General features: G+C 49.5%; 1 protein-coding gene across 3 annotated transcripts in view; it reads right to left on the bottom strand.

The window, feature by feature from the left end:
- The window catches only part of LOC137332583 (dihydropyrimidinase-related protein 3-like), a 193,010-nt gene that overhangs the window by 21,831 nt on the left and 143,479 nt on the right, over positions 1 to 27,700 (bottom strand). For all 3 annotated transcript variants that reach the window (XM_067996513.1, XM_067996514.1, XM_067996515.1), the window contains exon 12: positions 15,166 to 15,345. In XM_067996513.1, coding sequence (XP_067852614.1) covers positions 15,166 to 15,345 — 180 coding nt within the window. The remainder of the gene's footprint in view (positions 1 to 15,165; positions 15,346 to 27,700) is intronic.

Raw genomic sequence — 27,700 nt, 5'->3', positions numbered from 1 at the left:
AGGCCGGAGCGTGTCCAACACGGTGCTATCTACAGGCCGGAGCGTGTCCAACACGGTGCTATCTACAGGCCGGAGCGTGTCCAACACGGTGCTATCTACAGGCCGGAGCGTGTCCAACACGGTGCTATCTACAGGCCGGAGCGTGTCCAACACGGTGCTATCTACAGGCCGGAGCGTGTCCAACACGGTGCTATCTACAGGCCGGAGCGTGTCCAACACGGTGCTATCTACAGGCCGGAGCGTGTCCAACACGGTGCTATCTACAGGCCGGAGCGTGTCCAACACGGTGCTATCTACAGGCCGGAGCGTGTCCAACACGGTGCTATCTACAGGCCGGAGCGTGTCCAACACGGTGCTATCTACAGGCCGGAGCGTGTCCAACACGGTGCTATCTACAGGCCGGAGCGTGTCCAACACGGTGCTATCTACAGGCCGGAGCGTGTCCAACACGGTGCTATCTACAGGCCGGAGCGTGTCCAACACGGTGCTATCTACAGGCCGGAGCGTGTCCAACACGGTGCTATCTACAGGCCGGAGCGTGTCCAACACGGTGCTATCTACAGGCCGGAGCGTGTCCAACACGGTGCTATCTACAGGCCGGAGCGTGTCCAACACGGTGCTATCTACAGGCCGGAGCGTGTCCAACACGGTGCTATCTACAGGCCGGAGCGTGTCCAACACGGTGCTATCTACAGGCCGGAGCGTGTCCAACACGGTGCTATCTACAGGCCGGAGCGTGTCCAACACGGTGCTATCTACAGGCCGGAGCGTGTCCAACACGGTGCAATCTACAGGCCGGAGCGTGTCCAACACGGTGCAATCTACAGGCCGGAGCGTGTCCAACACGGTGCAATCTACAGGCCGGAGCGTGTCCAACACGGTGCTATCTACAGGCCGGCGTGTGTCCAACACGGTGCTATATACAGGCCGGAGCGTGTCCAACACGGTGCTATCTACAGGCCGGAGCGTGTCCAACACGGTGCTATCTACAGGCCGGAGCGTGTCCAACACGGTGCTATCTACAGGCCGGAGCGTGTCCAACACGGTGCTATCTACAGGCCGGAGCGTGTCCAACACGGTGCTATCTACAGGCCGGAGCGTGTCAAATATGGTGCAATCTACAGGCCGGAGCGTGTCAAATATGGTGCAATCTACAGGCCGGAGCGTGTCCAACACGGTGCTATCTACAGGCCGGAGCGTGTCCAACACGGTGCTATCTACAGGCCGGAGCGTGTCAAATATGGTGCAATCTACAGGCCGGAGCGTGTCCAACACGGTGCTATCTACAGGCCGGAGCGTGTCAAATATGGTGCAATCTACAGGCCGGAGCGTGTCCAACACGGTGCAATCTACAGGCCGGAGCGTGTCCAACACGTTGCAATCTACAGGCCGGAGCGTGTCAAATATGGTGCAATATACAGACTAGGGTATGTCAAAGACGGTCCAATCTACAGATTAGATCGTCTCAAACATAGGGCAATCTACAGGCCAGAGCATGTCAAACACAGTGCGATCAAGAGACTAAAGCATATCAAACACTGTGCAATCCACAGACTGGAGCATGTCAAACACGAGGCAATACACACACTAGAGCATGTCAAATACAGGGCAATCTACAGACTGGAGCATATCATCCGGAACGTAGCATATAGTCTGAAGTACATTACAATACATTAACACAACCAGGAGTCCAGATGTTGCTGTGGCAATTTATCAATATCAGTTCACTTCATGTTATTTTATATGTTTGTACAGCTGGAATTAATGCAGTGGTTTCATATTATTCTTGTAAGTTGCTTTATGGAAACAGAACCTGTTGGGACTGCTAGACAGCAGGCTTTACGATTGAGTCCATGAAGTGATAGTGTTCTACACACCTTGAACATTAGTAGTTGAACTTTGAATTTGTACATTGTGGGTGAAGTGGCAGGCCCAGCGCATACATTTTTTTTTTATTCGTTCATGGGATGTGGGCGTCGCTGGCGAGGCCAGCATTTATTACCCATCCCTAATTGCCCTTGAGAAGGTGGTGGTGAGCCGCCTTCTTGAACAGGTGCAGTCCGTGTGGTGACGGTTCTCCCACAGTGCTGTTAGGAAGGGAGTTCCAGGATTTTGACCCAGCGACAATGAAGGAACGGCGATATATTTCCAAGTCAGGATGGTGTGTGACTTGGAGGGGAACGTGCAGGTGGTGTTGTTCCCATGTGCCTGCTGCTCTTGTCCTTCTAGGTGGTAGAGGTCACGGGTTTGGGAGGTGCTGTCGAAGAAGCCTTGGCGAGTTGCTGCAGTGCATCCCGTGGATGGTACACACTGCAGCCACAGTGCGCCGGTGGTGAAGGGAGTGAATGTTTAGGGTGGTGGATGGGGTGCCAATATAGCTGGCTGCTTTGTCCTGGATGGTGTCGAGCTTCTTGAGTGTTGTTGAAGCTGCACTCATCCAGGCAAGTGGAGAGTATTCCATCACACTCCTGACTTGTGCCTTGTAGATGGTGGAAAGGCTTTGGGGAGTCAGGAGGTGAGTCACTCGCCGCAGAATACCCAGCCTCTGACCTGCTCTTTATATGGCTGGTCCAGTTAAGTTTCTGGTCAATGGTGACTCCCAGGATGTTATTGGGGGATTCGGAACCCTGTACGTACCGTAGGGGAGCGGCGAACCCTGTACGTACCGTAGGGGAGCGGCGAACCCTGTACGTGCCGCAGGGGAGCGGCGAACCCTGTACGTACCGTAGGGGAGCGGCGAACCCTGTACGTGCCGCAGGGGAGCGGCGAACCCTGTACGTGCCGCAGGGGAGCGGCGAACCCTGTACGTGCCGCAGGGGAGCGGCGAACCCTGTACGTGCCGCAGGGGAGCGGCGAACCCTGTACGTGCCGCAGGGGAGCGGCGAACCCTGTACGTACCGTAGGGGAGCGGTGAACCCTGTACGTACTGTAGGGGAGCGGTGAACCCTGTACGTACTGTAGGGGAGCGGTGAACCCTGTACGTACTGCAGGGGAGCGGTGAACCCTGTACGTACTGCAGGGGAGCGGTGAACCCTGTACGTACTGTAGGGGAGCGGTGAACCCTGTACGTACTGCAGGGGAGCGGTGAACCCTGTACGTACTGTAAGAGAGCGGTGAACCCTGTACGTACTGTAGGGGAGCGGTGAACCCTGTACGTGCTGCAGGGGAGCGGTGAACCCTGTACGTGCTGCAGGGGAGCGGTGAACCCTGTACGTACTGTAAGGGAGCGGTGAACCCTGTACGTACTGTAAGAGAGCGGTGAACCCTGTACGTACTGTAGGGGAGCGGTGAACCCTGTACGTACTGTAGGGGAGCGGTGAACCCTGTACGTACTGTAGGGGAGCGGTGAACCCTGTACGTACTGTAGGGGAGCGGTGAACCCTGTACGTACTGTAGGGGAGCGGTGAACCCTGTACGTACTGTAGGGGAGCGGTGAACCCTGTACGTACTGTAGGGGAGCGGTGAACCCTGTACGTACTGTAGGGGAGCGGTGAACCCTGTACGTACTGTAGGGGAGCGGTGAACCCTGTACGTACTGTAGGGGAGCGGTGAACCCTGTACGTACTGTAGGGGAGCGGTGAACCCTGTACGTACTGTAGGGGAGCGGTGAACCCTGTACGTACTGTAGGGGAGCGGTGAACCCTGTACGTACTGTAGGGGAGCGGCGAACCCTGTACGTACTGTAGGGGAGCGGCGAACCCTGTACGTACTGTAGGGGAGCGGCGAACCCTGTACGTACTGTAGGGGAGCGGCGAACCCTGTACGTACTGTAGGGGAGCGGCGAACCCTGTACGTACTGTAGGGGAGCGGCGAACCCTGTACGTACTGTAGGGGAGCGGCGAACCCTGTACGTACTGTAGGGGAGCGGCGAACCCTGTACGTACTGTAGGGGAGCGGCGAACCCTGTACGTACTGTAGGGGAGCGGCGAACCCTGTACGTACTGTAGGGGAGCGGCGAACCCTGTACGTACTGTAGGGGAGCGGCGAACCCTGTACGTACTGTAGGGGAGCGGCGAACCCTGTACGTACTGTAGGGGAGCGGCGAACCCTGTACGTACTGTAGGGGAGCGGCGAACCCTGTACGTACTGTAGGGGAGCGGTGAACCCTGTACGTACTGTAGGGGAGCGGTGAACCCTGTACGTACTGTAGGGGAGCGGTGAACCCTGTACGTACTGTAGGGGAGCGGTGAACCCTGTACGTACTGTAGGGGAGCGGTGAACCCTGTACGTACTGTAGGGGAGCGGTGAACCCTGTACGTACTGTAGGGGAGCGGTGAACCCTGTACGTACTGTAGGGGAGCGGTGAACCCTGTACGTACTGTAGGGGAGCGGTGAACCCTGTACGTACTGTAGGGGAGCGGTGAACCCTGTACGTACTGTAGGGGAGCAGCAGGCCCTGTACGTACTGTAGGGGAGCGGTGAACCCTGTACGTACTGCAGGGGAGCGGTGAACCCTGTACGTACTGTAGGGGAGCGGTGAACCCTGTACGTACTGCAGGGGAGCGGTGAACCCTGTACGTACTGTAGGGGAGCGGTGAACCCTGTACGTACTGCAGGGGAGCGGTGAACCCTGTACGTACTGTAGGGGAGCGGTGAACCCTGTACGTACTGTAGGGGAGCGGTGAACCCTGTACGTACTGTAGGGGAGCGGTGAACCCTGTACGTACTGTAGGGGAGCGGTGAACCCTGTACGTACTGTAGGGGAGCGGTGAACCCTGTACGTACTGCAGGGGAGCGGTGAACCCTGTACGTACTGCAGGGGAGCGGTGAACCCTGTACGTACTGCAGGGGAGCGGTGAACCCTGTACGTACTGCAGGGGAGCGGTGAACCCTGTACGTACTGCAGGGGAGCGGTGAACCCTGTACGTACTGTAGGGGAGCGGTGAACCCTGTACGTACTGCAGGGGAGCGGTGAACCCTGTACGTACTGTAGGGGAGCGGTGAACCCTGTACGTACTGCAGGGGAGCGGTGAACCCTGTACGTACTGTAGGGGAGCGGTGAACCCTGTACGTACTGTAGGGGAGCGGTGAACCCTGTACGTACTGTAGGGGAGCGGTGAACCCTGTACGTACTGTAGGGGAGCGGTGAACCCTGTACGTACTGTAGGGGAGCGGTGAACCCTGTACGTACTGTAGGGGAGCGGTGAACCCTGTACGTACTGTAGGGGAGCGGTGAACCCTGTACGTACTGTAGGGGAGCGGTGAACCCTGTACGTACTGTAGGGGAGCGGTGAACCCTGTACGTACTGTAGGGGAGCGGTGAACCCTGTACGTACTGTAGGGGAGCAGCAGGCCCTGTACGTACTGTAGGGGAGCGGTGAACCCTGTACGTACTGCAGGGGAGCGGTGAACCCTGTACGTACTGTAGGGGAGCGGTGAACCCTGTACGTACTGCAGGGGAGCGGTGAACCCTGTACGTACTGTAGGGGAGCGGTGAACCCTGTACGTACTGTAGGGGAGCGGTGAACCCTGTACGTACTGTAGGGGAGCGGTGAACCCTGTACGTACTGTAGGGGAGCGGTGAACCCTGTACGTACTGTAGGGGAGCGGTGAACCCTGTACGTACTGTAGGGGAGCGGTGAACCCTGTACGTACTGTAGGGGAGCGGTGAACCCTGTACGTACTGTAGGGGAGCGGTGAACCCTGTACGTACTGTAGGGGAGCGGTGAACCCTGTACGTACTGTAGGGGAGCGGTGAACCCTGTACGTACTGTAGGGGAGCGGTGAACCCTGTACGTACTGTAGGGGAGCGGTGAACCCTGTACGTACTGTAAGAGAGCGGTGAACCCTGTACGTGCTGTAGGGGAGCGGTGAACCCTGTACGTGCTGCAGGGGAGCGGTGAACCCTGTACGTGCTGCAGGGGAGCGGTGAACCCTGTACGTACTGTAAGGGAGCGGTGAACCCTGTACGTACTGTAAGAGAGCGGTGAACCCTGTACGTACTGTAGGGGAGCGGTGAACCCTGTACGTACTGTAGGGGAGCGGTGAACCCTGTACGTACTGTAGGGGAGCGGTGAACCCTGTACGTACTGTAAGAGAGCGGTGAACCCTGTACGTACTGTAGGGGAGCGGTGAACCCTGTACGTACTGTAGGGGAGCGGTGAACCCTGTACGTACTGTAGGGGAGCGGTGAACCCTGTACGTACTGTAGGGGAGCGGTGAACCCTGTACGTACTGTAGGGGAGCGGTGAACCCTGTACGTACTGTAGGGGAGCGGTGAACCCTGTACGTACTGTAGGGGAGCGGTGAACCCTGTACGTACTGTAGGGGAGCGGTGAACCCTGTACGTACTGTAGGGGAGCGGTGAACCCTGTACGTACTGTAGGGGAGCGGTGAACCCTGTACGTACTGTAGGGGAGCGGTGAACCCTGTACGTACTGTAGGGGAGCGGTGAACCCTGTACGTACTGTAGGGGAGCGGTGAACCCTGTACGTACTGTAGGGGAGCGGTGAACCCTGTACGTACTGTAGGGGAGCGGCGAACCCTGTACGTACTGTAGGGGAGCGGCGAACCCTGTACGTACTGTAGGGGAGCGGCGAACCCTGTACGTACTGTAGGGGAGCGGCGAACCCTGTACGTACTGTAGGGGAGCGGCGAACCCTGTACGTACTGTAGGGGAGCGGCGAACCCTGTACGTACTGTAGGGGAGCGGCGAACCCTGTACGTACTGTAGGGGAGCGGCGAACCCTGTACGTACTGTAGGGGAGCGGCGAACCCTGTACGTACTGTAGGGGAGCGGCGAACCCTGTACGTACTGTAGGGGAGCGGCGAACCCTGTACGTACTGTAGGGGAGCGGCGAACCCTGTACGTACTGTAGGGGAGCGGCGAACCCTGTACGTACTGTAGGGGAGCGGCGAACCCTGTACGTACTGTAGGGGAGCGGCGAACCCTGTACGTACTGTAGGGGAGCGGTGAACCCTGTACGTACTGTAGGGGAGCGGTGAACCCTGTACGTACTGTAGGGGAGCGGTGAACCCTGTACGTACTGTAGGGGAGCGGTGAACCCTGTACGTACTGTAGGGGAGCGGTGAACCCTGTACGTACTGTAGGGGAGCGGTGAACCCTGTACGTACTGTAGGGGAGCGGTGAACCCTGTACGTACTGTAGGGGAGCGGTGAACCCTGTACGTACTGTAGGGGAGCGGTGAACCCTGTACGTACTGTAGGGGAGCGGTGAACCCTGTACGTACTGTAGGGGAGCAGCAGGCCCTGTACGTACTGTAGGGGAGCGGTGAACCCTGTACGTACTGCAGGGGAGCGGTGAACCCTGTACGTACTGTAGGGGAGCGGTGAACCCTGTACGTACTGCAGGGGAGCGGTGAACCCTGTACGTACTGTAGGGGAGCGGTGAACCCTGTACGTACTGCAGGGGAGCGGTGAACCCTGTACGTACTGTAGGGGAGCGGTGAACCCTGTACGTACTGTAGGGGAGCGGTGAACCCTGTACGTACTGTAGGGGAGCGGTGAACCCTGTACGTACTGTAGGGGAGCGGTGAACCCTGTACGTACTGTAGGGGAGCGGTGAACCCTGTACGTACTGCAGGGGAGCGGTGAACCCTGTACGTACTGCAGGGGAGCGGTGAACCCTGTACGTACTGCAGGGGAGCGGTGAACCCTGTACGTACTGCAGGGGAGCGGTGAACCCTGTACGTACTGTAGGGGAGCGGTGAACCCTGTACGTACTGCAGGGGAGCGGTGAACCCTGTACGTACTGTAGGGGAGCGGTGAACCCTGTACGTACTGCAGGGGAGCGGTGAACCCTGTACGTACTGTAGGGGAGCGGTGAACCCTGTACGTACTGTAGGGGAGCGGTGAACCCTGTACGTACTGTAGGGGAGCGGTGAACCCTGTACGTACTGTAGGGGAGCGGTGAACCCTGTACGTACTGTAGGGGAGCGGTGAACCCTGTACGTACTGTAGGGGAGCGGTGAACCCTGTACGTACTGTAGGGGAGCGGTGAACCCTGTACGTACTGTAGGGGAGCGGTGAACCCTGTACGTACTGTAGGGGAGCGGTGAACCCTGTACGTACTGTAGGGGAGCGGTGAACCCTGTACGTACTGTAGGGGAGCAGCAGGCCCTGTACGTACTGTAGGGGAGCGGTGAACCCTGTACGTACTGCAGGGGAGCGGTGAACCCTGTACGTACTGTAGGGGAGCGGTGAACCCTGTACGTACTGCAGGGGAGCGGTGAACCCTGTACGTACTGTAGGGGAGCGGTGAACCCTGTACGTACTGCAGGGGAGCGGTGAACCCTGTACGTACTGTAGGGGAGCGGTGAACCCTGTACGTACTGTAGGGGAGCGGTGAACCCTGTACGTACTGTAGGGGAGCGGTGAACCCTGTACGTACTGTAGGGGAGCGGTGAACCCTGTACGTACTGTAGGGGAGCGGTGAACCCTGTACGTACTGTAGGGGAGCGGTGAACCCTGTACGTACTGTAGGGGAGCGGTGAACCCTGTACGTACTGTAGGGGAGCGGTGAACCCTGTACGTACTGTAGGGGAGCGGTGAACCCTGTACGTACTGTAGGGGAGCAGCAGGCCCTGTACATATTATATTGGGCCCTGTAGCTTCCCGCAAGTAAAGAAAGTAAACCAAATTTTATTACTGAATTTTGAAACATTAATTTGTGCATTTGTCCATGAATATTTCAAAAATAAAACTGGTCTTTGGAAACTTTCTATCACTTTAGCTAATGGAAACGACAGAAGCCCCAGTAATTGAAAGGGTTAGAAATGATTTTCAGAAGAAGGTTAGAGCCAAAACAACCTTCGTCAGTGACTGGAATTAACTGATGAACAAGTGGGCAGGCATTTGGAGCTCTCATCCTGTTTTAGGCATTGGCCCTTGTGCTGGTTATTCTTTTTGACATTGTTTATCTTTCATTAGCTCTTGCACAAACACTCTGGGTCTTGGGATGTGTGGAGCCTGACAGTGCTGGGGTGGAAGGGGAGTGAAAGTGAGAGGGAGACACACACACACACGGACGACTTCCTTCATGCCTGTTGACAGCTGCGTTTCAAAATGACACCGGGGGAGGCAGAGGATTAGAGCAGTAAAAATTGGCTTTTGCCATCTCCTGTACTGTCCATCATTCTCGTAATCCCTTCCTGATGTTTGAGCAGGGGGAATTATTCAAGAAATGCAAGTGAGATCTGGCAGCCACACTACACTGAGCTAATTCATCAGAGGCAAGCTGACGAGAATGGCTAGCAACCGTGACACTCAAGCTCATGATGTTACTTGGAACGCAAGCTCGTAACCACTTGAGCTATCAGGTGGCCCAGAAATTCTTTGATAGAGGCTCTCCTCTTTTAGGTCCAATTTTAAGGAAATGTTGTCAGTCAGTGATTGTTCCTTCCCTCCCCCAAGACGTTGCTCAGTTGAAGCAGATTAAATTAAATTTACCAAGTTATAGCATGGTGTATTGGTATTTTCGAAGAATTTTCAACTCTAGTAAGCAGTGGTGCTTTTAGGAGTCAATTGCGGCTCAGTGGTAGCACTCGCACCTGAGTTAGAAGGTTCGCCGTAACTCCGGTGAAAGATCTGTGGCGATCCCAGAAAATGACCGTTTCTCCGGGGTTTCTGCGGATCTTCTGCTAAAGTTGCCTCGGATGAACATAAGAAATAGGAGCAGGAGTAGGCCATACGGCCCTCGAGCCTGTTCCACCATTCATCAAGATCATGGCTGATCTTCTACCTCAACGCCATTTTCCTGCACTATCCCCATATCCCTTGATGCCTTTAATATCTAGAAATCTATCAATCTCTGTTTTGAATGTACTCAATGACTGAGCCTCCACAGCCCTCTGGGGTAGAGAATTCCAAAGATTCACCACCCTCTCAGTGAAGAAATTTCTCCTTGTCTCAATCCTAAATGGCCTATCCCTTATTCTGAGACTGTGACCCATGGTTCTAGACTCCCCAGCCAGGGGAAACATCCTCCTTGCATCTACCCTGTCAAGTCCTGTAAGAATTTTGTATGTTTCAATGAGATCACCTCTCATTCTTCTAAACTCTAGAGAATACAGGCCTCGTCTACTCAATCTCTCCTCGTACGACAATCCCGCCATCCCAGGAATCAGTCTGGTGAACCTTTGTTGCACTCCCTCTATCCTTTGCTAGGTAAGGAGACCAAAATTGTACACAATACTCCAGATGATGAGGAATAAACGCAGAAATTCTGACCCATATTTTCCAGGTTTGGCATTTCGGTATAGTACTGAGGGAGTGCAACACTGTCTTTCAAATGAGATGTTAAACCAAGACCCCATAAAAGATCCCATGAAAAGCAGGGAGCTCTGGTGTCTTGACAAACATTCCTCCCTCCACCAACATCCAAAAATAAAGTCTTTTTGTCATTAACTTGCTGTGCACAAACTGGCTGCTGCATTTCCCTACGTTACAACTGTGCCTACACTTCAAAAAGTACTTCATTGGCTGTAGAGCGCTTTGGGACGTCCTGAGGTCGTGAAAGGTGCTATATAAGTGCAAGTCTTTCTTTCTTTGACATAACAAGAGTAACTGCACCTCAAAGGTCTACTAAGGCTGACGCTATTTTAAAATGACTTAATTGTTTATGTTGGTCAGGTGCCCAAGCCAGAATCAGGGCAACTGCAGGAGCTGCCTGAGGAAACTAAGGTTGAGGAGGGGAGGTGGGGCTGCAACATTAGTGGCCCAGTCTGAATGGACCCAATAAAAATTAATGCCTTTTTTTTCTCGCCAGTAGGCACTGTGGTGGGGGAACCTCAGCCTCAAACAATTTAGCAGCCTCTCTCAACCCTCAGCAATGCTGGACATTAGGGTAGGGTTGCCAACCCTCCAGGATTGACCTGGAGTCTCCAGGAATTAAAGATTAATCTCCAGGACATTACAGCGAGCAACTCAGGAGAAAAATCATAGAAGCATTAAAAAAAAATGGGTGTTTTCTTTCTTTTCTTCGAACACTTACTTTCATTGGTTATAAAAATATTGGAGATGGGGAAGAAAAGGCGGTTCGATTGACACTCAACAATTGGGTAACGAAGAGTCTGTTTACGTTCCAATTGGCCGTGGGAAGGCGGTGCCCCGTGAGGATGGAGGTGTTGGACAACCAATGGCAGGGGGCATGAGCTCATGCGATGAAACTTCCCAGAACATGTCCACAGTTGGAAACCCTACCATCTGGGGTGGGCATATGCCCTTGTGCCTAGCTTTGCCAATGATGTAAATATGGACAAGATGTCGCATGATGCCATTCTTCTACCTGCCCACTTATCAGCAGGTGCACTGCATGCCCGCCAACAAATAGCCAGCAAATTTCCACAGGTGAAAAATGGGGCAAGGAGCTGACGGAACGGGTTTCGTCCAGCGTCTCCTGTAAACTGCGCGACCGCGCAGCAATCCGTTGAGTGCCCCGCACTTAGGCCCTCCGTCCGCACACGGCCAGGACCAAAACAAAAATCTTGTGACATCAATTCTTAAATTTAAAAAAAATCTCGTGATCCAACAGGATTACTCCAAGTCGGAGACAATCTGGAAAGAAAAAACCTGGGCCAGGCCTCCCAGGAGCTGGATCGTCATATCCGGCGGGAACATGCGCTGGAGTTTCGTAGGCCGTGGTCATCCTGCCCGTGTTCAGAATCGGATCCAGCTCTATGCTCAACAGAGAGCATCAGTTCGAGGTGGGTGTTTGGGGTTCGGGGTGGGGGTCGGGGGCACGCGATGTAATAACGGAAGGAGCTGCGGTTTTGACCTCAGATCACCGCTACCATAAGTTTTGTTTCTCTGTGTCGCTTTGTTGAGCAGCCTGTGTTGCATGACAAGCTTTTGTTCACACATTCTTTACGGTTGGTATTATTGATTCCATGCTGCTGAGTGTTGCATTTTAAGTGTAAATCATAGAATCATACAGCATAGAATGAGCCCATTCGGCCCATCGTGCCCGTGCCGGCTCTCGGAAAGTCCTATCAATTAGTCCCACTAGCTTGCTCTTTCTGCATAGACCTGCACATTTTCTCTTTTTAAGCATATATCTAATTTCCTTTTGAAAGTTACTATTGAATCTGCTTCCACCGCCCTTTCAGGCAGCGAATTCCAGATCATTACAAGTCACTGAGTAAAAAAAATTCTCCTCATCTTCCCCCTGGCTTTTTTGCCAATTATCTTAAATCTGTGTCCTCTGGTTACTGACCCTCCTGTCAGTGGAAACTGTTTCTCTCTATTTACTCTATCAAAACCATTAATTTTGATCATTTCTATGAAATATCCCCTTAAACTTCTTTGTTCTAAGGAAAACAATCCCAGCTTCTCTAGCCCCCCCACATAACTTGAATTCCCTCATCCCTGGAATCACTCTGGTAAGTCTCCTCTGAACTCTCTCCAAAGCCTTGAAATCCTTTCTAAAGTGTGGCACCAAGATTTGGACACAATACTCTAACTGAGGTCTAAACAGTGATTTATAATGGTTTACCATAACTTGCTTGCTTTTGTACTCTATCCCTCTATTTAGAAAGCCAAGGATCCCGTAGGCTTTTTTTAAGTTTTTCAACCTGTCCTGCCATCTTCAAAGATTTGTGTACGTGAGCCTCCAGGTCCCTCTGTTCCTGCACCCCGTTTAAAACGTTGCCATTTAGTTCATACTGGGGGGTCGGGGCCGGAGTTCGGGCCTCTTTGTGGCTCGGCTGAGTTTTGCCCTTTGGTGCATTTAAGATGGTGATTCTTGCTGTGATATGGTTTCACGTGTGTAAGCCTAATCGTTGGGGGCACTAGTGACTGGGCTGACTTGGGTTGGGGGCACTAGTGACTGGGCTGACTTGGGTTGGGGGCACTAGTGACTGGGCTGACTTGGGTTGGGGGCACTAGTGACTGGGCTGACTTGGGTTGGGGGCACTGGCTGGGCTGACTTGGGTTGTGGCTTCTATGTAAGGCAGGGAGCAGATTGCTCGTGCACAGTGTGCATGGCCAAACTGCTCCCTGCCTTACATAGAGGCAGCCAAAACTAATGAGACTTGTAAGATGTACACTTGTAATGCAATCATTTTTTAAAACCCTACTGGGGGTTCAATGGAGCGGGGAGGGGAGCATCAATTATTCCCAAATCTTCTCGATGGGCCACACAGCGTTGTTCTGCTAAATGTGGAATGGACTGTTTAAGCCGTGTGGCAATGCCATTGTTTAATCCCAGCATGACAGAAGCACCATCCGAAGTGAACAACACCATTCTCATCATGTCCAGCTGATTCAGAGTGATCAGCTTTGATAGCCGTTGTACTAGCCGGTGCATTGCATGAAGAGGGAAGACGGGTGGAAGTTAGACGATATGAAGAGGTATTTATCAAGGACAGTATCTCGGCAAGACTGGTGCAACACAGCGAAAAATCTAATTGCATCGTGCACAAGAGATGCACCATTCAAGGGAGATTCCATTCTGACATTCGTATCCCTACTATGTGATCGTCTGGAAAAAAGGTTCCCAGAAAATGAACTCGATGACTGGTCCGCTTTTGATTTTGCTTCGTCGCACCACAACAAATCAGTTACGAATTTGACACTGAGAATATTGAAAAGCAGGTTGACAAATCCTGATCCTTGGTCAAGTAAGGTCTTCTGGGCAAAACATCACATCTGTGATGTGAGCCAATACAATGACCACAAGTATTTAATTGCAGAGAAGATTGAAACAAAGTCATTGAAAACATTTCAGGACATGGTGACTTTCAGTCTACAAAATGCAGAACGGTGCAATGTGGTTTCACAACTAGTGGATATATGTGTAACATTCCAAGCTCCAAGTGCTGATTGCGAGCGTGGCTTCAGTCTTATGAACAACAGAAAACAAAATCACGAACCGGTTTAAAAGAAAATCACCTTGAGATGCTCATGTGGATCAAATCTCATCTGTCAAGTGGTAGAGAAGTAAACTTGGATAAAATATATAAACACTGGAAGACAGGGAGAGACAGAAGAGAAAAACATCCGAACCAGAGACAGTCACCCTCTTCTCCATCATCTGGATCTCAATCAGGATGGCCCGTTTCCTCTGGTGACAGTGTTTACCTCAGATTTCTATAACCAGTTTTGTTTAATTAAAAATCCTTGACAGCTCGCCGTATTACAATTATCCATTATTTTGTACATTTGTTCTGTTTGTTATATACCCTGAATCATGTTTTCTAAAAAGATCTTCTATTTAAAGAAGTGATTTTTTTAACGGTAGTGCACACACCCTTTATATTGGTGCACAAACCCAAATTCATTCTGCACACGGCCAAAAAAAATTAGAGGGAACATTGGTCTCGTCCCAGTTTTTGCCCCTTCCCCCTCCCGCCCCCAAATACAGCGTTCCAACGCCGGAAAGGTGGAGAAAGATCAGTCCCGCTGCAAGAGAGTCACTTCTCAAAGGACTATAGAAAATAGGGAAATGGGGCAGATTAGTAATTCCATAAAAATCCATTAGAAAATGATTAGGGGTCATTTTGAAAGCTGAAAAGCAGAAGACAAAGAATCTTACATACTTTACAGGTACTTGTAAAATCCACGAGTGTCGGTTGAAATTCCAGGATGGCAGAAGCAGTGTTGTTATTATTCGGAAGTAATACACCACTGGAAAAACTACACTTGAGCCAATACACTTCACTCCTGAGCAATGAGCTTCTTGTACCATATGCTTAATTCATCATCCAAATTGCTCCCCCCACTACAAAGACCAGCGTTTCACCCTCAGGTCAAACAGCTCAAAGTTTCTCGCTCCAGACACAGCTCGAGTCTGGATGGACAACCCATGCCAATGTCGTGCTGGGTTGATCCACTGTTCGAGTGGATGAAACAATGACAACTTCACGTGATGGTCAATACCTTTCACTTAAAACCTAGCAACAACAACAACTTGCATTTATATAGCACCTTTAACGTCTCAAGGCGTTTCACAGGAGCGATATCAAACAAAAATTTGACACCGAGCCATTTAAGGAGATATTAGGACAGGTGACCAAAAGCTTGGTCAGAGGCAGGTTTTAAGGAGTGACTTAAAAGAGAGAGAGGTAGAGGGGTTTAGGGAGGGGAATTCTAGAGTTTAGGGCCTAGGCAGCTGAAGACACGACAGGGAATGATGGACCAATTAAAATCGGGGAACCACTCAAAACTTTTCCAATCCAGGCCAGTTCACGCAGACAGTGTGCGCCTTACCTGTTTCCGTGCCTTGATGCGCTTGTGTACATAATCTGAGAACGGCTTGCATGGGATAAAGCGGCCATTTCCTGGAGTGACGTGCAGATTTCCATCTTCGAGCACAATCTTCCCCTGACTAATGACGACTACAGGAGCCCCACAAAAATCCGTTCCTTCAAAGATGTTGTACTCGGCAGCCTGAGGGGAAAAAATAAAGAGAAATTATTAACAGTGACTTGCATTTATATAAAGTGCCGTCAATGTAGAAAAAAAAATCGCAAGGCGCTAAATTTTAATTAATTTAGGCCGTCAGGAAACCTGCAGCTCAATGTGTTAAGCGATGTTAAATTGACACGGTGTTCGTACGTCCCTGTAAGGGAAGAGGCAATGGAAAAATCAGATTAGCTGTCCTAAGCATTTGGTTCAATCTTCTCGTTAAAATGAAGACACCCTCTTGATCCTGCGGGTAAATGCCTTATGCGGTGTGGTCCTCAACTATTGAAGGTCAGGAGATGAGCACATTGCCCGATTTGATCTCTTGACTATCCTGCTCTCAGTATTGCTAGCAATGGGGGGACCACTATAATCGGCCCCTGACAGGTGAGTGGAGACGACCAGCCAGGGTTCCCACTCCTGATCGTTATCCACAAACCCTGATGGAAAGTGTTCGGGTGTGATGCCCACCCTTAAGGAATAGCCAGCCAACGCTCACTGCCCAAGGCTTATACATGAAGTAGGACCAATAGGGCAATGCACTTGCGGAACTGTCTGAATCCTGAAGGGGAGGGGGAATTTATCATTTGCTCCCAAAAAGGAGGGAACCGGTTCAGAACCAATAAAGCCATCAGCCGAGGGATAAGAAGAAAGTTTGAAAGATAACAGGGCAGCTCTGTAATGAGAATTCCCAGCCACTGCTGCTTAGTCGCACCCCGGGACTGCAGAGGAATCTAGAATGTATGACACCCACTTAGTTTTCCTAAACCCGTAGATGCTGGCTCTGATTTCGGGTGTGCAATGCAGGGATGTTACGACAGGCTCGACTGTGAGCTGCGCAGAAAGGAATAGTCGCACTTAATTGGATTCAGTCAGAGTCCTTCGGGCCAACTCCTCAGTTGCAACACTAGAGCGTGTGTACAGACCATCAGCTTGGAGAACAGGCTTCAAATGCAGCTGGACATTCTCACTCTGGCTGCCCTCGGGGCTGAGCACTCCAGTCTTGGCCAGGGTCATGGGCAATGGGGGAGGTGAAGAGCAGGAGGAAGGAAAAATGGCCAAGATTTGTGTACCTCTTGGCAGTCGACCAGGGAGCAGTGTGAAGATTGTTTGTCGAATGTTCTAGGGCTGCACTGATTTGATCTCCAGAAGTTGGTAACCTGGTGTATGTCGGGAGGGAGAGTTTTTTTTTAAATGGCAAAAACAAAACTGAATTTAACTCTCAAGATTCCACCATGTACCATAGTGAATGATATTCACTTTAAGAAAATAAGAGTAACACAACAAAACAAGTGATATTTCCTGTCATTAGCCATGTCCTTTTTAAATTTTCATTTTTTATTTTCCCACTAATTTTTTCCCTTCTCTCCTGGCAACCAAAAGTGTAGAGGGCATCGGACAGTGTCACTCCATTCATGTTACTTCAGATACGAGAGTGCCTCATGATGACACTAAGGGGGTGAAATTCTACTCCGACAGAGTATAAAACAGACGGTCGCAAATCGACCACCTGATATACACCTCGCCCGACTTTGCCTTCTGTTGACAGGAATGGAAAGGATGATCGCATGGGTCGAATAACAGGCGGCTGAATTTCACTCGCTAAGTGCCTAAAATGAAAAACGTTCCCACTTCCCAGCACAAACATCCTACACTGTGCCAAGCAGAAAAAAAAAGGCGAAACAAAGCAGGAATGTGCATCGTCACTGCTGTTAAGGCTCGTTTCAGAGCTCGAGAAAGATGGTTTGAGGCAAGTACAGACAGAAGGAAATGGCAAGGATTAATGGTTAATGGAAAGCGAAGCACTAAGTGCTGACAGGCACCAGTAAAGACATTATTTCCAGGAGAGCATTGGCCAAACTTTTCAGTTGTATTTGGTTTTGAAGAGAGAGAGAGGGGCATTGTGTCATCTTTATCATGATGCCATCACGTAGAAGTACCCTGATGATTTGCTTCAATGCATCACACGAAGTATGTGTAATCAAACAAAACACTTTGCTAACTACCCATACTGAGACTTTAAACTGCCTGCCTTTTTCCAGGATTTCAGTTGGACATTAAGAATTGTATTGCGCCCGAATCGGCCTTGTGAGGCTGACGACAAGACCACGGCCTCATTAAGATAGTATCGGCGAGCTGCGGGCACCATTCGCTTCCACAGAGGCAGCAAGATCGGCCGGCTCGGATGCTGGCCGAGGTTCTCAGGAGAGTCCGAGGGAGGGGGACGTAATCTAGAACGGGTGAGTGGTGGCCGGCAGCGGCCCGGGGTTTCCCTGTGGAGCCATGAAGAGCACTCCTGCTCCTCCTAGGCTCCACAATACGGCAAGTAAAAACCCTAAAGCTGACCCGTTGGGCGGCAGCCTCTAGCGGTCCCTTTAAGGGCAGCTGGTTTGGTTGCTGAGCTCCTGAAGAAGCTGACCACAGCGAGCACGGCACATGCTGCAGTCATTCGCAGTCCAATTTGCCAAGGGGCCTGAAACAGGCGTTAGGCCCCCTGGTTTGCATGTGCAAAAGGCCTAATGCTAGTTCCAGGCATGGGCCCTGGATGCCTACTGAGCAGCCCTAACCAATATGGCATGGAACGATCGCGCGCACGCCACCCGCCATATTGGATCCTAATGTGCCCGTTTTACTTTAGCAAACTGGGTGCGGCGCTATCAAATTTCTAGGCCTAAAAACCCATTTGAAGAGCAGGGAGTCCTACGGGATAACATTCCTCCTAAACCAATACTGCCAAAAATAATAAATCGGGCCAACTGGTCATTTATCTCATTGCTGTTTATACAGAATGGTTGTCGTGTTTGCCTTTATAACAACAATCACTGCTCCTGAATTCATCGTGTGTGAAGTGCTTTGAGACATTTCTGGGAGATGTGATAAGGTGCTAAATAGAATCATAGAATGGTTACAGCAGAGGAGGTGGCCATTCGGCCCATCCCGGTTCTTTGTGAAATAAATGCAAGTCTGCTTCACTTTTTAAAAAAAAATTAGAAGTGTCCCCTTAAGTTCATAATATCCATTCAGATTCTCATCAACTAACAGGGAGCCAGGAAAAATGCTTTGTACCTAAGCTTACAGCTCACTCACGCACAATTGTTTCAATGATCTATGGTGCAAACACAAACCATGTCTTCCCCTCCTTGTTCTATCAATTTTTCACCCTCCCCATGTCAGATGTTGGCGTACAGTTCATGGGTGCCAGCTCACCCACTAGCACATTTCCCAAGTCAGCTTGGAGAGTGAACGTCAGCAGATTATTTGGCTGTGTCGGCCATCGTCAGTGAGCCCAATCTAAGTCTGCAGGGGTTATCTGATAATGACCAATAGCAGCAACCTGTGCCAATACTTCCTTCCCCTAGGAGCACTGGGGCCAACCTTAGCACCCCTCCCACTATCCTAACAGAGATGAGCTAAACAAAATGTGAACAGGCAGCTTTCTTGGTCTCTTTGGCTTATCTGCTAGCTGAGCCATCATGGAAGCCTTGATCCACTTTCAACACTCAAGCACACAGCCGTTGAAACAAACCCTACCCTTCCCCAGATCAATAAAAAAAACTTTCAAGATTTAAAGTTCACAGATTACAAGGATACAATATAAAAACATTAAAGAGACCCCCTGGGGAGGGTTGTAAAAATAGTATTACAGATGAAGGGTTGCTTCCGACAGATTAACCTATCTTTCTCTCCCAGATGTTAATGGCCTTGCTATGCGCGTCTAGCATTTTCAGTTTGCACATTTACAAGCCTTCGCTTGGTATCTGGCATTACTCAAAGCCAAAAAATAAGTTGGATCAAAGACATTGCTCAGTTTGGTAGGTGTGGTAGTTTAGCTACACAGACCAGGTTCAAACTTGGGCCTGCCGCAAGGTTAGCTGATTGCAGCTGAGGTATCTCCATTGGCCTTATTATCAGTGAGCTGGGGGTGAGAGGACAATTCGTGTTCCAACTCCCAATTACTATGCAGTGGCCCTTGCTGGGACAAGTAAGAGTGAGATAAGATAGGGCTCAGCTGCGATACTCTTCATTGTTGCATTGCTTCCAAAATTCACTGGTGAGGCTCACGCAAAGAATGTCAGCTTGGGAAGATTATCAGCATACCCCAGCAAGAATCTGCCTTCAGGAGAGGAATTTAGGGCACAAAGAGTATGAATTAATCTCCCCCCCCACCCGAAACCATGAACTTGGTGCCACCCTAAGATAAAGTGACTGCCCTCAACAGTCCGACCGAACGCCAGGCTAGTTTTGATGTCCAACTCGAAAGCATTTCAGTATTTTGTGAGCATGGGAGCACTTGTTAACTGGGTCAGACTTTGTACTGCTGGCTCTCAACAGTTTCTTGAAAAAAATCGCTAAGTTCTGGACTCTTGTGATTTATGAGTCTGGCTGAAAGAGAGAAGAAAAAAATGAAACTACACATGGGGAAAGCTGCGTCTCAGCACAGCTGGCAGTGCGGTGAGACAGATAAGTGGAATTCAAAGTCGGTACAGAAAAGGAGAGGGGAGTAATAAAACAACATTTTTTAAAAGCTCACAGGAATCAGGCTGATTTTCGACTCAGAAAATGTAATGCCACCTTTAGCTCAAGAAACAAACTCTGCCCATTGTTCATCACAGGCCTCAAAACTTGCATCAAACGGATATTGTTCGAGTCGAGCCCTCTCTCAGAACAGCAAGATTTGTTGCCTGGCAACCACTGGTTTCATCTCAGTGTCACTGGCATGGGAATAATTTATAACGTGTATCAGTTGGAGAAGAAACTGAGGTAGCGTGTTTAAAAAGGTAGAGAATGGGGACACACAATAGCTAAACGGCTGTAACCATTCACTCCTTCAAAAGGGAGATGTGCATAAATATTGGGGGGAGGGAAGATTTCCTCAGTGCACTAAATGTAGTGAAATCATAATTGCATTTAAAAATAATAGGTTTATGACTTTACTACAACTGGTGAACAAAGGAAATATCTCCTCTTCATCCCCTCCCTGTTTTGGGTTGGGAGTGAAGCTTATAGGATAATGGTCAAACATGGTTGAATGGACCATGGGACACACTGGCTCCTGTGTTGCTGGGGCAATGGAAATATTGTGAAGAAACTGGGCAAAGGTGGATAGTGGAAGTGGAAGAATAGATGCTGTGAAGTTTCATTTCTTCATCTTTTGGTTGGGGGGGGGGGCGGGCAGGGATTATTTATGCCCAACTTTCCCTCAGGAGATTAAAGTGGGGTGCAGCCTAGTTTGCCCATAGTCTGTGGACTGGATTGGACTAATTTCTCATTCCATGCTTTCTCATATAATACTCATTAGAGGAAATGTTTTTCAAGTTGAGGGGGTGGTCCCTCAAATATCTCAGAACCCAAAGTCAAGCCTATACCCTCAAGTTGACGCGAGCACGCTCAAATATTATTTAATGTAGAACATATTTAGTGCTTCCTGGTGATTGTGGACATCCATTTTCTTCCAGCGCACCAGGCCAACGCATCTGCTTTTGGGACACAGGGGTTCAAGGAGCGTTTTGCCCCCTGCTCCAGCAGTAGTTGCCTGGGGCCCCAGAGGATTGATTGGCTGTGAAAACAGTTTACCAGGTGAGCCGAGAGAAAGCGATGTTGAAAACATGGGAGGGGCAGGGAAAAATAGATATACACTAATACTGTTGACTCAGCTGCCATCGCCATGTCAGGTAGGAATGGAAAGTCCGCTGGTTTACACAGGTGGAGCAGAAATGCTGTAGCGTGGCTCCAGCAGTAGCTCATAAATCATCGATGGACCAACAAGCCAAGTGCGATTCAAACGCAGTTGGCAAACATGACATTAGCTAAAGAGTCAGTTATCTGCGCCAACACCATTCTATAGCCAAAGATAAATGCGCCCTGCAACAATATTTTTTATTCTCCAAAGGGGGAGGTGGTCCAATACGGAGGAACTGAGCCACAGATTCCTTTCCCCAGTCATGGCTGAAGGAACATTCCTTTCAAGACAAGTCCCTCCGCATAACATCCTCCTCCTCCTCCCCCACCTCCCTCCCAGTATGTCTAATTGAGACAACCCATGTGCATTTAATTACTTTTGAAGAAAGGAAAATTATATTCCATTGAATCGCCCCAAAATCCCTCGACGCTATAAACATGTACCCTCACTGATGTCTCTCAGTCCCTCTCGTTATTTTGTTGACCTCTTCAGTGGAAGTTGTTCGGGAGCAGACATTTTGTACAGAAAGGCATTTTTAAAAAAAAAAGTCATGGAGCAGTGTCTCAGTGTCATCAACAGTGGCTGCTGCCCTCAGCCCAGTTTTCTTATTCCTGCTGATGCACAGTGCACTACCAGACAGCTTACAGCGCTCCCACTTTGATTTAACGAGGTAGCCTTTAAAACCAGGTAACCTTACTGGAACTGCACACAAGGTAACAGACTGCATTCAACTTCACCCCAACATCTGAAAATGATCAATCCATTTGAAAAACAAAGAAATAAGGAACAGGAGTTATGTTTTTTTAAATAAAACGTTCACCTCTCCTGGAAGGTGTCGATTCCTTGCTGCAATGTGAACCCACTCAGGCAGTGTGGTCCTCACCCAAATAGCTGTTAATTATATTTGAGCTTCGACAGTGGCCGCTGGCAGACTGTTCAATCACTGAGGGCACTGGAACAGAGCGTGATCTTGGCCTCAATCTGACTGTTATGTACTTTCTAGCTGGATGGTAATCAGGAGTGGGAACTCTGGTCAATATTTCCCTCTCTGACCTAGGGGACTGAGGCCAACTGTCGCGGCTCTAACATCACCCGTGCCAATATCAGCTATCTCAGTAAGACCAGGGATCGAACCTGGGACTTTCATGCTCTACATGATATTCATTGGATAAACCCACAAGGGGACCCTCATTTTTCTTCATGTATGTATTTCTCCCTCTCTGTCCCCTCTACTTTCTAGCAAAAGTTTTTTTCCTACAGAAGGGAGGTAAAGAAATTGAACAGAACTGTTGCTCCCCAAATGGCTCAGATGGTTAAGGCAGTGAGTAGCCGAGCAATACATAGCAGGAAGGCCAAAGGTTCAATGCTCGGTCTGTATCGAGCTAGCCGCTGGTAAGTGCATTACCAGATCTGGGTTAAGAAGGCAACGAAAGCCAAGGTTGCCACTCCAGATCGCCATCAGTAATTTCCATTGGAACTCTGCTAGCATGGACGTTAGGCAAGGGCCAGATTGGACTTGGATGTAACGTGCCCAACCTTTGAACAACAGTCTGCCACCACTCACTGCCTGAGCTCACACATGAAGAACATGGGAGCAACTGGCACCTGTGCGAGTTGTCCGCCGGCAAAGTCAGGGGTGAAATTCAACTTCAGCGGCGGTGCGAAATGGGAGGATTAGACAACCCACCCGACTTTCCTGTCCATTGACATCGGGCGGGGTGCAGAACGGGCCGATCCGCTGCAGCCCGTTTTGCGCCCTCGCTGATTTTGAACTTCACCCCCAACGTCTTCAGGAGAGGATTGGAGGAAGAAAACAAAAACTTAAGGCGGTCATGATCCAATCCGATCCAATCCGATCTTTACGCAGCTGAACTCGATGTTGGTTTGAGTACTCACTCCACTGACCCTCACTGCCTCAACAACCGCCAGCGTCACAGCAGTGGAAGGCACAAAGTGAACTCCTGCACTGGCCTCCGCTCTGGTATCAACGCCTTATTAATAAAAACACAGGCCGAGGAAGAAGATTGAACCCGGGAGAGCCACCTTACCTGCACGACAGGAGAAGACAACGAAAACAGACAGCAAAAGAAAAAACATATTACTCTCGCATTAAGAATTATGCCAAATAGTTCTAGTTGGTGGATCATCCCCTTCTGGCTGAGCCAATAGATTAACGGTTTTGTAACCGGACAGGGATTAATGGGCAATGGAAGGTGCAATGTCATGAATTTTGTGGTACAATTAGCTTTGGTAAAATAGCTCCTTTTACAAGTTATTTAAATAGTAAAGCTTGCCTACTGAGGCCCCCCCCCATCTGGTGTCCTTCTACCTTCTTTGTGAGAGGGTCATTATTTCAAGTGGGGCCCCTTCATAGTCTCAGGAGGAAGCTAGGAAAAGAATATACAGTAAGTCAAACAGCAGTTTTCAGGATTTATTCACAGACGGAGCTCTGTTGGGATTCACAGAGACTGAAGCAGGTGCATGTGGCCTCCTTTCACCCCAACGAACTGGAACAGATCGTTACCAGGGAGAGAACAATTCCTTTGGGACAATCAGAGGGTACTGATCCGTGCCTAATGAGCTGACTCCCCCATCACACACCGCTTCAGGTCATTGTTTGGTTAAAGTGAGAGGTGAAAATACTGCTGTACGGTCACAGGTCACAGTGTTAAGACTGAAAGAACAAGGCCTGCAAGACAGGCAGTAGCTGGTGTCGTGAGTTGGCATGGTCTCCATTCAGCAGTGATGGCAAACGGACTATGGGGATACAGGTCAGAAGAGCTCCAAGTAGAGCGAGTTCATTTCAACCTGGTACTGCAGAGAACAAGAGGGGCTGGGGTGAGAAATGGAAAATATCAAACTTGTACAGTGGGGAGCAGGGTACTCTTCTGAGGTTTTGTTTAAGGGGAAGCTTTACCACGGCCGAGCCTTCACAAATCCGTGCTGCCTCTCTTTGATCAGCTCACACTTGCCCAAGTGCTCAGTCACTCTGTCTCTGATGATAGATTCATGTCCGTGATGAAGATTTAACTCAGCACAAAACAAGGGTTGAACCTGGGACTTTTTCTACTGTATTGCTCAATGCCATCATGGGATAGATCGCTTCTGTTTTTTTAAAAAAAGGCCTTAACTCATTATGGCAGTGAGCAGCTGATTTATTCAGATCACAGATCAGCCATGATCTCAGTGAACGGCGGAACAGGCTCGAGGGGCTAAATGGCCTACCCCTGTTCCTATGATCCCCAGTCTGTGCCGAGTTAGGTCATCTCAGGCGTGGCAATGATAGGGGGAGCAAAACTTCAACATACCACCCTGAGTTAGGGAGGGGAAAACTTGCCAGGGTTCCCATTTCTAAACACTATCCAGTGTCCCCGACCAACACTCACTTTCTGGGGCCCACCCCTCCACATGATGAATGTCACATGGTGAGCTGCAGTGGAACTGTACCCCAGCAAAGAGCCACAGCTCTCCAAAAAAAGACAAGGAGCAATCTGATCGAGAAAAGAGGAAAGTGGGAGATAATTTGAAATCATGAAAACTCTGAAACCCTGGTCAAACTTGTTCCATGGTAATTTCATTCTGTGAAGTGCCTTGGGACAAAGGCAATATATCAATGGAAGATGTTGTAATCTCCAGTCGTTACTGGACAATAACAGAGTATTTAATGCAGGAATTATTTTGCAATTGTCAAAGTAGAATTATAAGGGAGATAAGAACCTGAAAATGGCCTTACACCAATTTAGTAAGAGTCAACAGGACTGTTGGTACCTAAACATTTAGCCAAGTACTAAATTTAAAAATAAAACTGAAGGCACAGAAAGAAACAAGTGTGCAAGCTGTGCACAGAAATTCACCCCGTGCAGGCCCTTGTGACTTTATCTTTTGTATACAAGCAGAAAAATAACTTTTGAGGCTGAAAAATGGCTCCATTCCAGGGATAACAAAATGGACTTGAAGTGCTCTCTGATTGAGAGTTGTTTGAAGGAGGTCAGTGTTGCTGATTACAGTCACTCAGCCCCCAAAGACACCAGTTGGCGGCACTTCAAAGAGACACAGGTTTTGCATTTTATATTATGCACTTTAGAGATGTCCATCTTTGTGTCGCTGAGTTGATTTAACACACAATAGCTTTTTTAATCTTACAAAGACAGAGCTTACGTACAATATAGACATAGACTCATTTGCTATGTATATATTGGCCTAGAAATTTCGCCAGCCTGGCCGGAACGGGTAGGCCCAAGACCCACCCGATATTGGTCCTCGGGCCTTATTTACATCAGGCAGGCGGAGCTGCAAACGCCTGCTGAGCATCCCCAGGCAGCTCCCCGGAAAAGACATTTCAATTTCGGGCCACTGCGTCACCGGCAGCGCCACTCAGGTAGATCTTGGAAGAGGCGGTGGGAGGGGGAAGCGATCGGGAGGGGGAGCGAGCGAGCGATGACGGCAGCAGCCCGTGGTTTTAATGTGGAGCTGGGAGGGTCAGACCTGCACCTGCCGGCTCCACATTCAGGTTAAGTACATTTTAAAAACTTACCTTTTTATTGGCGGCCTGCAGCGGCCTACTTAAGGACCACCGGTTAGGCTGCAAGGAGACCTGGTTTTCCTGAACAGTCGGCCCGGCACCAGCTGCGTTCAGGGCAGCCCAATTTTCCACTGGGGCCTCAAACAGGAGCTGAAGCAAAGGGACGAATGCCCGTTTCAGGAGTGGGCCCTGGACACACCTTTTGACGCGTCGCGGCAGAAAAAGATAAAGACTATTGGCAGAAGCCGGTCGAGATTGTTTTAGGTGTTTTGAGGTGGTGACAAACAATGATTTCTATTGAAAAAGAGCTTTTAACTAGCCATTTCTTTCCATGAAGGTGCTTGGCGTGTAGAACGCGTCAAACAACCACCAAAAACAAGGCACATAGACAGCCATTTTAAGAGGTTTGCATTCAGTTCCCTATCTGCCTTTAAGCAATACAGAACTCGGTCTGTGCCAGCTCCTCCATTAATCATAAACCCACTTCCCTACCCCCCTCCCTGCTTTCTGTTTATCAGTTGAAGGCCTGTTTAAATTTTGTTCACAAGATTTCAAATTGCAAAGAAATTTAAAACAAAAAGTCCTCAGGACTGCTCACATTAAATTCGCAAAGTCTTTTTTTAAAAAAAAATTGCAACCCAGAGCACTAAATGCTGCTAAAAACTGGCCACTTTGAAAGATCATTTTTAACTATCACTTAAGAAAATTTATGGACTTTTTTTTTTCAGTCAAGGAAATGAGAGATGGTGGCATTTCCTGTCAGGGTGGGGACTTATTCAAGTATATTAAATATAGATTTGATTTGATCATTTTTGAAGAAGAGACTGGTTAGGTCAAATTCCGGTTCTGAAATCGCCATGTTTACACAGACAGGCAAAATACTCCCTGAAGTCAAGTCTGTAATTGGCATTTCATGTTAGATACACATCACTTGAATTAGAGACACATGTGCAGCCCTGGAAAACAGTCAGGATCCCGCAGTTACCAGTCTCAACCTCTCCACCCACGCACACGCGGATATGCACGCACACGGTCACACCAGAGAGAGTGTTGGGGGTCCAACGCGTGATGCTGTGGACCAGTAGGACAGGTTTTAAGAGTCGGCACAGGCCCAGAAGTCCTGACTTGCACTTTCTATTCCTGTGATTCTAGATTACTGCCTTTTTCTTAATCCCTCTGCCCTACCGTCACCGGCATCTCCACATCATGACTACCGTCAAGAGGCCGATCTTTCAGCCAATACACCACCACTGAACTCTCCTCCAAAACCACTTTATCTTGTTACCTATCTTCCTGCCTTTAAAAGCCTGCTTGAAAACTTCTTTGCCTGTGACCTCAGTCTTTCTCCCTTCCTAGTTCCCTCACTTCCTGCTTGATATCTACCTCTTACTAAGAGCTCAGAGGTTTGGTTGCATGGGTCCTATCTAAAAGGAACTTACTGTTTGTACTTGAGTAAACTTACTTAATTCCCATGATGTGGAGACGCCGGTGATGGACTGGGGTGGACAAATGTAAGGAGTCTTACAACACCAGGCTATAGTCCAACAGTTTTATTTGAAATCACAAGCTTCCAGTCGAGATTTGAGGCACCTGTGCAGGCGCCTCAAATCTCGACCGAAAGCTTGCGATTTCAAATAAAGCTGTTGGACTATAACCTGGTGTTGCAAGACTCCTTACATTTACTTAATTCCCAAAAGACGCTTTCTGGATCGATCATGTCTTAAAGGGACACTGCCTTCATGAAAAGCGTGTTTGGCAAAGCTTTTATTTCCCCCATTTGTTTACAGACGCAGCAAAGCGATGCAAAATATGTCAAAACGCAACACTTGCACGTGACATCACAGTGATTAGAACGGAGCACAGTTCTCCTTTCCCCCAAACAAAAAGAGTTTGTGGAAACGTTTGTCCTATTTTAATGAAGGCAAAGACCCTTTAAAAGAGCACAACAGAAGAAACACACAGCTGGCCAGCCCCAGGGTTCACAACAGATGGGCCTCATCTGAGTCAGCCTTAAGGCGTCAGAGTTGAGCAGAAAGCCTGCTTGAAAGAGAAAAAAAAAAATCACGAGGTTCAGCTAATTGCGACCAGCTAATAAAGTGCTAGGCTGAGCTAAACTCCAGGAAACACCAGCAGCGGCA

This window comes from Heptranchias perlo, chromosome 14, assembly GCF_035084215.1.
Source record: "Heptranchias perlo isolate sHepPer1 chromosome 14, sHepPer1.hap1, whole genome shotgun sequence".
Lineage (NCBI taxonomy): Eukaryota > Metazoa > Chordata > Chondrichthyes > Hexanchiformes > Hexanchidae > Heptranchias > Heptranchias perlo.
Note: the sequence above shows the minus strand (reverse complement) of the source record. Positions and strands in the feature narration are given on the sequence as shown.